The 11,268-nt window shown below is 48.0% G+C and overlaps 2 protein-coding genes across 2 annotated transcripts; both read right to left on the reverse strand.

The window, feature by feature from the left end:
• Positions 1 to 7,120: 7,120 nt before the first annotated feature.
• On the reverse strand, positions 7,121 to 7,804 carry LOC136455198 (transcription termination factor MTERF9, chloroplastic-like). The gene has a single exon (XM_066455331.1). It carries the CDS (start codon positions 7,802 to 7,804, stop codon positions 7,121 to 7,123), a length of 684 nt encoding a protein of 227 aa, XP_066311428.1.
• Positions 7,805 to 8,532: 728 nt separating this feature from the next.
• Positions 8,533 to 10,169, reverse strand: LOC136480230 (transcription termination factor MTEF1, chloroplastic-like). The gene has a single exon (XM_066477839.1). It carries the CDS (start codon positions 10,039 to 10,041, stop codon positions 8,854 to 8,856), a length of 1,188 nt encoding a protein of 395 aa, XP_066333936.1. The 5' UTR covers positions 10,042 to 10,169; the 3' UTR covers positions 8,533 to 8,853.
• Positions 10,170 to 11,268: the final 1,099 nt, after the last annotated feature.

The raw sequence follows: 11,268 nt of genomic DNA on the forward strand, positions 1-11,268 counted from the left end.
ATGAAACCCTAAGTGCTAACCTAGTTTATCAAGTGATCATAAGATAGGTAGCACATTCCAAGTGGAGAAGCAAATGAAGATCATGACATGACGACGATGATGCCATGGTGATGATCAAGTGCTTGGACTTGAAAAGAAGAAAGAGAAAAACAAAAGGCTCAAGGCAAAGGTATAAATTATAGGAGCCATTTTGTTTTAGTGATCAAGACACTTAGAGAGTGTGATCATATTTAAGTTTGATAGCTATACTATTAAGAGGGGTGAAACTCGTATCGGAATGCGGTTATCAAAGTGCCACTAGATGCTCTAACTCATTGCATATGCATTTAGGATCTAGTGGAGTGCTAACACCCTTGAAAATGTTTGTGAAAATATACTAACACATATGCACAAGGTGATACACTTGGTGGTTGGCACATTTGATCAAGGGTGGTGAAGTTTGGGAGCAAGGGTAAGAAACTCCACCGACGCCCTAGATAGAAAAGACGGAGGTCACTGGAAGTGACCAGACGCTGGCATCGGTTGGACCGGCGCGTCCGGTCAGGTGTAACAGCGAAGACGCTGGCATCGGTCAAATGATCGAACGCTGGGTTGCTCTACGACCGGACGCTGGCAGGGTGCGTCCGATCAGTGCTGACGTATGCTAACGTGAGGCGCACAAAGGAGACATTGAGTGACCGGACACTGGGTGAGTCCGGTCGGGCATGACCGGACGCGTCCGGTCGTGAAAATTCACGTTTGAAACCTTACTAGAAACGACCGGACGCTGAGGTCCAGCGTCCGGTCACTTTCTAACTAACGCATCCGGTCATCACTTGACTGTTGAAATCAGGCGATCGGCGATTGAAGCCGATGACACGTGGCGCACATCGCACGACCGGACGCTGAGGTCCAGCGTCCGGTCAATATGACCGGAGCGTCCGGTCGGCCCATGTTCAGTGCAGTGAGGAGCCCAACGGCTCTATTTTGTGGGGGGCTTCTATTTAAGCCTCATGGCCGGCTCAAGCTCACTCTCTTGGCCATTTGCATTGACATAGCAATCTTGTGAGCTTAGCCAAAGTCCTCCCACTTATCTCCATCATTGATTCATCATCTTTGTGAGATTGGGAGAGAATCCAAGTGCATTGCTTGAGTGTTTGCATCTAGAGGCACTTGGTGTTCGTGTTTCGCTGCGGGATTCGCTTGTTACTCTTGGTGGTTGCCGTCACCTAGACGGCTTAGAGCAGCGAGGATCGTCGAGCGGAGGTTGGTGATTGTCTCCGGCTCTGATCGTGGTGATTGTAAGGGGTTCTTGACCTTTCCCCAGCGAAGAGCCAAAATGTACTCTAGTGGATTGCTCATGGCTTGTGTGATCCTCATCTTATGTTGGTTGTGCGGCATCCTATTGAGGGTTTGGCGTGTGAAGCCAATTAGCGCGTGAACCTCCAAGCGAGTGAATCACCACAACGAGGAGTAGCTTGCCAGCAAGCAAGTGAACCTCGGTAAAAATCATTGTGTTCATCATTTGATTCCGAGGTGATTGGTCTTCATTGTTATTCACTCTTGTGATTGATTGGTTCCTTCATCTACATGGCGGTATAACTTTCTTGATCACTCTCTTTACATTACCGCAAACTAGTTGTCAAGCTCTTTAGTGTAGCTAGTTGTGAGAGCTTGCTTGCTTGGTTGGTGTGGCTCTTTAGTTAGCCTTTGAGAGCACACTAACATAGGGTAGTGTCATAGCTATTGTGTGAATAGAGACTATTTAAACTAGAATTGTGGTAGGTGGCTTGCATTCTGAGTAGGCTAGCGCAACTCTTGCTTCGCCTCATAATTATCTAACCTTTGTTAAGTGTTGTTGTAGAAATTTTATTAGGCTATTCACCCCCCCTTTAGCCATTAGGACCTTTCAACGGCACTGCGCCACAGGGGCGGGCATGTCCAGGAACTGCAGAGTGGTGTGGCGTGAAGCGCGGATGGGACGACGAAGTTAGGCGGGGGCAAGGCCACGCGTGTGCAGCTGAGTGTCAACGGCAACAACAGCCGTGCAGGCGATGCGTGTGAGCATGCTCGGGCGAGTGGCGACACTGGTTTGGACGAGCCGAACACGCCGGCAGACGCGACGGCGAGCAGTGGCTCTGGCGGACGTGATGGGATGGCAGAGCATCTAGGGCCGCCGGACCCCAGTGCGCGCGTGTGTGAGCGAGTCGCGAGCCAAGCGCGCAACAGCACGATGACCGGGCGGCAGTGACGGCCGAACGGCCAGCGCTCTGCGATGACAGGCGGGCAGTGGCGACAAAGCGCGTGCGACGTGCGCGAGCTACGCCCGAGCGTGGCAGTAGGAGGCCGCGGCCAGCGGCGTAGGGAGCCACGCGCACGGTCGTGGTTGCACAGACGCGGCAGTGGCGACGTGGCCAGTGCGGCAGCGCGCGTTGGGCAGCCAGAGCAGCGGTGCCAGGCCGAGCGGAGGCGGTGACTGCGCTCGAAAGTGAACAACGTGTCGTGCATGCTTTCTAAAGCTGCTACCACGACCGATACGATGATCTAAAAGCCAAACCAGTGATTCTATCCTGAAGGGGGTACATAGGGCTATCGACCTAAGCCACGACATCTCACCACTTCTTAAGCCAATCGTTCTATAAAAATTGCCGAACATGGCTTCGTTGCCCCGTTTACAGACTTACGCAAATGACTAAACTTCGAACGGTTTCGCGTCAAATTCCATTTCTGAGCCACTTGATATACTAGCTAGTGAACCTCGTCCTTGATCGCAGATATTTTATCGTCGCCCCCGAAGCTCGTACTACGAACTTTATCACAGTTTCGTATAAACATTCTATAGCATTTTTGTTCGATAAAAATTCACTTAGAATACTAAACGATATAAAGCGACATGAAGTGTAACATTTGTTTCTTGTTTCATAGGAATGTTTCAAGTGCCATACATTGATTCCCACTCTATATTACTCACATGTACAAACAAGTATGATGATCATGCAGTGTTTTAGTAAAAATTGTACAATGTAACACTGAGAGTGTTACAACTTAGTAGCTTAGTGTGCGTATTCTTATTTTAAGAGTTATTGTTACATAAATACTAAGTGTTGCATCATCATCGCATGCATGTAGAGAACAAATTGGCGGAAATCATGACCATCGGCGATCACGAGTTCGAGGAAATCGTCGAAGAGTATGAGGAGGAGATCCTCGTGAAGGAGGAGGTCCCGGAGCCGTCACTGACTGACTCAGCTGACACCGCGCCTGCCTAAGGCAAGCCCCGGTACATAACCCTTATTTTGAATAGTCACTAGATATATATATATATATATATATATGTGATGTACATTTACGTTATAGGCTTATTGTTGAAACTACATACATAGATAAACCTACCTATGAGTCCTACTAGCATAGGTCGAGTAGCTGCCATGCTTGGACTATCGGTAGCGTAAGTAACCTACCGTTACTCATAATAGGTGGTTATTATTATTACTCTCATGATAAAATGGTGAAAGGAAATGGAGACCGGGCAGGGATATGGTACGGGTATTGGTGGGTGTAATAAGTTGTGTTCCGTGGCCAACGGGGCATAGCTTGGTTACACTGTTTTTCTGTCTGTGTCGGTTAAGGACCGTCCGTTGCAGTGGATTCTAGTCAGGTCATAGACTTAATATCCTGAGCACATACTTGCTTTTGGGAGCGGGAAGACTCGTTGCTCTCTTGTCGTAGGTTCCGACTCTTTCTAGACTGACTTATTGGAGGCGGGGATGGTGGAGGTCTAAGCACCACACTGAGTCCGGGACTCAGGAGTGGGGGCTTGGAGTCCAAGTTTGGACGGGGACCTGGACCCCTTAATAGGATAGTGGTGGGTTGGTCTTTCTTGTGCCTGGGGTACAAGCGGGACGTGTGTTTCAGAGTACCCAGCTGGGATACATTGGTTCGCGAATCGCCACGTGATGCGGTATAACTTGGCTATGGTCTAACACCATAGTAAGAACTGAAAGATGAAGGATAATAAATGAACCTGATTGCTCAACTCATGCTTGAAAGTAGAACAGGTGGTTACATAGAATGATTAGCTAATGAACTAATCATGACTGCCAATAAAATATATACCTAAGGATTCACTACTAGTAATGCTTTTCGTAAAAAGGAAACCCAGCAAACCATAAATCTTATCATATCTTTTGGAGTCGAAAAATTATTCCTACTAGTCGGGTAAGTCTTGTGAGAACATTGTGTACTCAGGGTTTATTTACCCTTGTTGCAGGTGCAGCTTGAGGAGTGGTTGTTGTGTGGAGAATTCTTCTGGTAGGCATAGACGGATCATTGTATCTTATCGTTAGTTGTTTATTTTAATTCCGCTGCTTAAATTCCGCACTCTGAACTTGGTATTGGAATAATGTATTTCCGAAAACCCTAGTTGTATGAAATGGACTAAGTATTGTAAGCTCGTTCTCATTATTGGATCATGGATAAAAAACGTGAATTGTTCGAGTTCTTCCTTGGGGTGTGCTCGAAGAAACCGTCCGATGTAGCCAACTTTCGGGGTGCTTAGTGTCTGATAGCAGACAAACGCATCCAGAAGCGTGCTATTTCGGGCGGTTCTACCACACAGCTGGAGGATAGCTCCTCCAATGGTCTGTTGGATTCTCTGGATAACTCCTTGAACGCCTTCTTGGACACCTCGCGAGCTTGGGCGGGTGCGAAGCCGCAGGTGGTGACAAGGTAGTCGTCTAGGGAGAAGGGTGTGGGGACGGTGGCCGTGGAGGTGGAGAGGAGGCGGCACGCGCCGGAGTGGATGGGGAGGGAAGCCCTGGGGAGGCGGCACGAAGCAGAGGGAGGAGGCAATTTCGGAGGCGCAGCATGGCGCCCGCACGGCCGCTGCCGCGCTCCCGGCTGCCTTGTGGCCAGCGTGGCAGCTCTAGTCGTCTACGCCGCCGCTCCTTGATTCGGGGCGAGGGAGGCAGGCAGTCGAGACGGAAGAGGTGGAGTGGCGGAGCCCTCTGGAGCTGGGCTCCTAGGAGAAGGCCGTGTGGTCGATTTGGAATCCTGGGTGCCAAACGGGCACATGACTTGGGCCGTATGGACCAGGCCATCAAAATCTAAGCAGAGTTCTCCACGGCGCACGCGGCTTGTGATGTTCTGATCCCCCGGTTCGTCGCCCACTCGTGCCCGGTCGCCCCTCGCCCGCCGGCCGCCGCGTCGGGCTCTTCGGTGCTGTCGCCGATCGTGCCGTCAGAAACATCGGCCCCAGCGCCGTCAGAAACGCCGACTGGGGTTGCCTCCTTGTCCTTGGTATAGGTAAGCCGCCGCTCCCGCTTGTCAGGAAACATCGGCGAATCACCTGCATTTTGTGTTCGGTGTTCCACTGTGTTTGTTATGCCCCACTGCGGCATATTATTTTCAATTTTTGATCAAGAGCGGTCCATCTTCATCTTCAGTACCGTCGTCTTTTGAAGAAGCATAACATTCTCGTATCCGCGCTCTGTCCTGCGCCTTGATTTGATACTCCGTATAAGAAATTTCCACTTCTTCCTGTTACTAGACCGACAAACGTTCTCTCGTAGCCTAGCAACCAACCAGACGCCCTATTTTGAACCGTTGCTGCTTTGCTAGCTGCGGGGGGTTCACTCCAAAGATCTCATGCAACCACGCTGATAACACTTGCCCTCGTGACGCCGCCTCTAATGGCCCATTCAGTTTGGTGTCGAAATACCGAAAGCCGGAGTCTACCCCGGTGGCACACATGTTCTAATTTCACCGTCCCCGTGATAGATTCTGAAATAATCCACTAATTCACCTGCCATCCCTCATACGATGCTGTACTAACCCATCAGTATTCAATTGCACTTATCAGATAGTAATCTTCAATTACGCAGGCTTCCGTCAGTCGCACTGATGGATCAGGCAACGAAACAAACTAAACTAGCCAGCGTTACAGATGGCAATGCAATAGCACGCCCACAGTTCAGATTCTTCAGAGCGACAGACACCATGTCCAGCATACATAACCTGAGGCAACACCTCCAAAGCAATACAGATGGCAATGGCATACCACGCCCACGGTTCAGATTCTTCAGAGCCAGACACCATGTCCAACATACATAACCTGAGGCAACACCTCCAAAGCAACCACAGCAGCCAGACCAGCAGGTCTAATTTGGCAATCAATCACACAGCAATCAACAAAAGAGTTCTCCAGACATCCGGAGTTTAAGAATTAAGATGCAGCTCGAAACAAAAGGAGCTGTTGGTATCTTAGCTTACAGGCCAAACAGGCAACCATCTTTCACACATGAGCAGAATCAAGAATACATCGTTGGCCCTTACAACACCACCACAACAACAACAACAACAACAACAAAGCCTTTAAGTCCCAAACAAGTTGGGGTAGGCTAGAGTTGAAACCCAACAGAAGCAATCAAGGTTCAGGCACGTGAATAGCTGTCTTCCAAGCACTCCTATCTAAGGCTAAGTCTTTGGGTATATTCCATCCTTTCAAGTCTCCTTTTATTGCCTCTACCCAAGTCAACTTCGGTCTTCCTCTGCCTCTCTTCACGTTACTATCCTGACTTAGGATTCCACTACGCACCGGTGCATCTGGAGGTCTCCGTTGCACATGTCCAAACCATCTCAACCGGTGTTGGACAAGCTTTTCTTCAATTGGTGCTACCCCTAATCTTCAATTGGCCCTTACAACACCAGCTTTTAAAATTGTTTCATATAGAGTTTGTTTCTCAGTAGCGCGTGCGCACTCACACACACTCGGCTTGTGAGAGCCATGCAAAACATCAGCTGCAATAGAACATGCTGATAAAAAAATGGTTATAAGCTAATACTGGCTAATTCCAAATATCTTAATAAATTCTACAATAATGAAGACTTATTCATGGAAGAAAAAGCAAGTTCAGGATAACCTTCAGCCATGTACTAGGCAGATGAAGAAACTAACAAACATGCGCATTGAGGATCCAAAATAAGTGAAACACAGCTCCTTCATAAATAACCATAACTTAAACGTGGACTATCAGCAGTCAGGGATCACTAGTGGTTGTATCGCAGAAATCAGAAAAGGCCACTAATGAGCATGAGCTGCAGTTCCACCATCAACCCAAAACAAAAAAATGAGATTCTACAATTAGATTCTACTAGAGGGCACAGTTCCAGCACGAGCTGCAGCATAAGCATCTGCGAGTCCAGGAACAGAGTCCTTGTGACAGTCGATGAACTTCAATTTGAATGTCACCTCTCCGAATTTAGTTAACGTGTAAAAGCTTGTATTGCTATTTAGCAATCCCTTTTCCTGCAGAACCTTCATAACATGATGCCGGGGCACAAGCCGCTTCTCCAGGCTGTATGCGAGCAGGACAGGCCTTTCCACAATGTACCGTGGCTCCATCGCAGCCTCGTTGACTAGGAACTCGATCTTGCGGAGAAGATTTTTGTCAGAGAATCCTAATATAGCTGGCATCTTGGACACTGCAGTGGAAACCTCAGACTCAGAACAACCAAGAGTCCTCTCAAAGAACTCAAGCTTGGCAGCAACCTTCTCTTTGGAATTATCGACAACGACGGCCACCGCATGCCTAAACATTCGCGAAGTAGGAGGCACCCCAAGTTCTTCCGCCCGCAGCAAAAACTCCTTCACGCGTTCCGGGTTGAAGGTAAGCAACCACGCTGTGTCTGTGCAAAGCCGAACAACATCTCCAACACCCCACTGATATAACAAAGCTATGTTAGGCTTGATTACCCTCTCAAGGCTTGCCATGAGGAGGGTCATGCACCTCTTTGCAACCACTTGGACCTGCTCATAACGAGCCATAGAAGGAGATGAAGAACTCGAGCCTGGGAATGACGTGGCATTCGCGGAGAGCGCGTGAGCCGACCACGAGGAAGCGAGTGATACTTACAAGACATGGCTCCCAAGGCTGTGCATTTGTACTTGGATCCAATTTGAAGTTTGTCAGCAGTTGCTCCAGTCCATTGGATTCCATGCCTAGTTGCTGACTCTTGGGATTATTCTGCACAATTGTACTCACAACTTCTGCCGCCTTTGCTAGGATGCAGCAAGTAACCAAGTAGAGGCCCACCAATAAAATGTAGATCTTTTTGAATAATTGCATATGCATTAGGAGTTATTAGGAGTCATTCACAATAACCACCAGAATAAGCATTTACAAGGAAGTCTTAATTACAACCATGAATCATACCGTTTCCCAAGAGATCTGGAATTTCAGCAGCAGCTCAAAACAGAGGGCATTGCTGGTTAGATCGGCTCATGATCTGGCTTAGTAATAAACTCCTCTAGATGGCATAAACCCGTCATGAGATGCTAAACCTTATAAAATAGTGCCTGCTACTGTTACGCACAGGCATAAAAAATAGAAATATTTCAAGAGAAACACCTACTTAAAATCAGAGAAGTAAAGAAAATGGTGGTAACCAAGTCAAGATGCCATAACTTAACCTTGGACATAAAGAGGCACATTCTCTATATATCAGATCAATTGCCGCAATCACAGCCACAAAAATCAAGATGCCGGTATAAAAGGGTTATATTCTCGATATGTATATTCTGTGGAAAACAAAATTTAACGATAATAACTACTCTCTGGTATGAAGTCGTCTCCCATAGAACTTGGAATTTAATTTCAGCTGTTAGTATCTCATTCCCTTACAAATAAACACAAGAAAACAAATTTAAGGATAATCTTCGGCCATGTGCTAGGCAGAAGATCAAACCAACAAAATGTGTCACTAGTGGTTATATTGCACAAATCAGAATTGAGAAAGCCTGCACAGTGGACAGCCGCTAATGAGCATGAGTTGCAGTTCCACCATCCACCTAAACCACATAATGAGATGCTTAAATTACACTCTAGAGGGCACAATACCAGCACGATCTGCAGCAAAAGCATGTGCAAGGCCAGGAACAGAGTCCTTGTGACAGTCGATGAACTTCGATTTGAAAGTCTCCTCTCCAATTACTGATAATGTATAAAAGTTCATATTGCTATTCAGCAATCCCTTTTCCTGCAGGACCTTCAACACATAATGCCGGGGCACAAGCCGCTTCTCCAGGCTGTAGGAGAGCAGTACAGGCCTTTCAACAATATATTGTGGCTCCATCGCAGCCTCATTGATTAGGAACTCAATCTTGCGTCCAATATTCTCGTCAGATAATCCTAATATTTTTGGCATCTTGGACACTGCAATCAAAACCTCAGACTCAGAACAACAAAGAGTCCTCTTAAAGAACTCAAGCTTGGCAGCAACCTTCTCTTTGGAAATATCGGCAACGGCGGCCACTGCGTGCCTAAACATCCGCGAAGTGGTAGGCACCCCAAGTTCTTCTGCAAGTAGCAAAACCTCCTTCACACGTTCCCGGTTGAAGGTAAGCACCCACGGTTTTTCTAAACACAGCCTAGCAATTTCTCCAACACCCCACTGGCGAAACAAAGCTATGTTAGGCTTGATTACCCTCTCAAGGCTCGCCGTGAGGAGGCCCTTGCACTTCTTTGCGGCCACCAGGACTTGCTCAAACGAGCCATAGAAGGAGATGAAGAACTCGAGCTTTGGAACGACGTCGCCCTTGCGGAGAGCGAGTGAGCCGACCAAGAGGAAGCCAGCTATCTGGGGAGTAGACAGACCGACCCGGTCGCGGAGAGCAACGAGACGAGGGGCGATGTTCTTCACGGAAGCGCGGAGGAGCAGCGGGTCCGCGGAGACTGCGGCGACGATGTCGGCGCGGGAGAGGCCGGCGCCGGCGAGCAGGGCAATGATGGCATCGGGGTTGGCGGCGGAGAGGAGGCGGGACCGTGAGATCTCCTTGCTGGATTCTCTGGATAAGTTGCAGAACGCCTTCTTGGACACATCGAATGCTTGGGCTGGGGCGAGGCCGCAGGACGCGATGAGGTAGTCCTCGAGGGAGAAGGGTGCGGGTAGAATGGCGGTGGAGGTGGAGGTGGAGAAGAGGCCGCACGCGGGGCAGTGGACGGGGGAGGGTAGCAGGGAGGTGGCGCGGAGCAGAGGAAAGAGGCGATTTCGAAGGCACAGCATGGCGACGGCGGAGGTTCGGCCGCCAGCTGCGGAGGGGAGGCGCGCCGTCGGCGTCGGGCTATGCGCGTCAGGCTGTGTGGGTGTGGCGACCGGCGCGGTGCGGGCGAGAGGGGAGAGATGCGGAGCTGCCCAAGTGGGCTGGGAGAAGCCCATATTTGTCCTCTTGCTGACAGTATCACATCCCATCGCAGTGTCGGGTCAAATAGCCCCAGCTCTCTTCCACTGAGGCTTGCTTTAGTTTTAAAAAATTTCATCCCAAACTATCACATTTAATCTTACGATACATGTATGGAGTATTAAATATAGATAAAAAAAATTAATTATACAATTTGGTTGGAAATCACGAGACGAATGTTTTAAGACTAACTAGTCCATGATTAGCCATAAATGCTACAGTAACTAGCATGCGCTAATGATGGATTAATTAGGCTTAATAAATTTGTCTCGCAGTTTCCAGGCGAGCTATGTAATTAGTTTTTTTATTAGTATCCGAAAACCCCTTCCGACATCTCCGAAACATCCGATGTGACACCCAAAAATTTTCATTTCGCGAACTAAACACAGCCTGAATTCGACAAAAAAAATATATCACAATTAAGCTTTAAAAAGCCCCGCGAGGTTTCCTTCGATACTTCTTTCTTCAGCGCACATGGTTGCCCGTCAAACTGTTGTCGGTCACAATTGCAGTGTTCTCTTCTGCATATGATTGATACATTGAGCAAGGAAATCTGCTTCTCGTTTCCGACCTTCTTCTCTAATTATATTTCTCTCCTACTAAATATACCACATGGTGATAATCATCAGCAGCTTTTGTTCTTCCTTAGCCTTCATAATTAATTCGACTACGTCCTTGACTAACACAGTTGTCACCAACTCTAGCCTGAAACTCTCCAGGTTCAGATTCCTCCAAACCTCTTTGGCAAGGCAGCACTTAAAAAATAAATGTCCAACATCTTCATTTGCTTAATCACAAATTGTGCATCTTATTTCAATTCTCATCCCAGGCTGCACCAGATTTCTCCTCAAAGGGTGACTATTATGAGCCAAATGCCAGAAGAAATGTTTTACTTTGCTTGGGATTTTCAGCTTCCAGATTGTTTTCTAAATAAGATCAGATGCATTGCCACTACCACCTTTTGCCCCCCCCCCCTCGGCTTCTTTCACGCAACAGATCAGCTCTACAAACTTTGTAAACACTCTTGACACTAAATCACCCATGATTATCAT

This window comes from Miscanthus floridulus, chromosome 1 (assembly GCF_019320115.1).
Source record: "Miscanthus floridulus cultivar M001 chromosome 1, ASM1932011v1, whole genome shotgun sequence".
NCBI classification, from domain to species: domain Eukaryota; kingdom Viridiplantae; phylum Streptophyta; class Magnoliopsida; order Poales; family Poaceae; genus Miscanthus; species Miscanthus floridulus.

Coding starts and splice junctions, on each gene's coding strand:
- LOC136480230 (XM_066477839.1), bottom strand. CDS start 10,041: ATGCTGTGCCTTCGAAATCGCCTCTTTCCTCTGCTCCGCGCCACCTCC.
- LOC136455198 (XM_066455331.1), bottom strand. CDS start 7,804: ATGGCTCGTTATGAGCAGGTCCAAGTGGTTGCAAAGAGGTGCATGACC.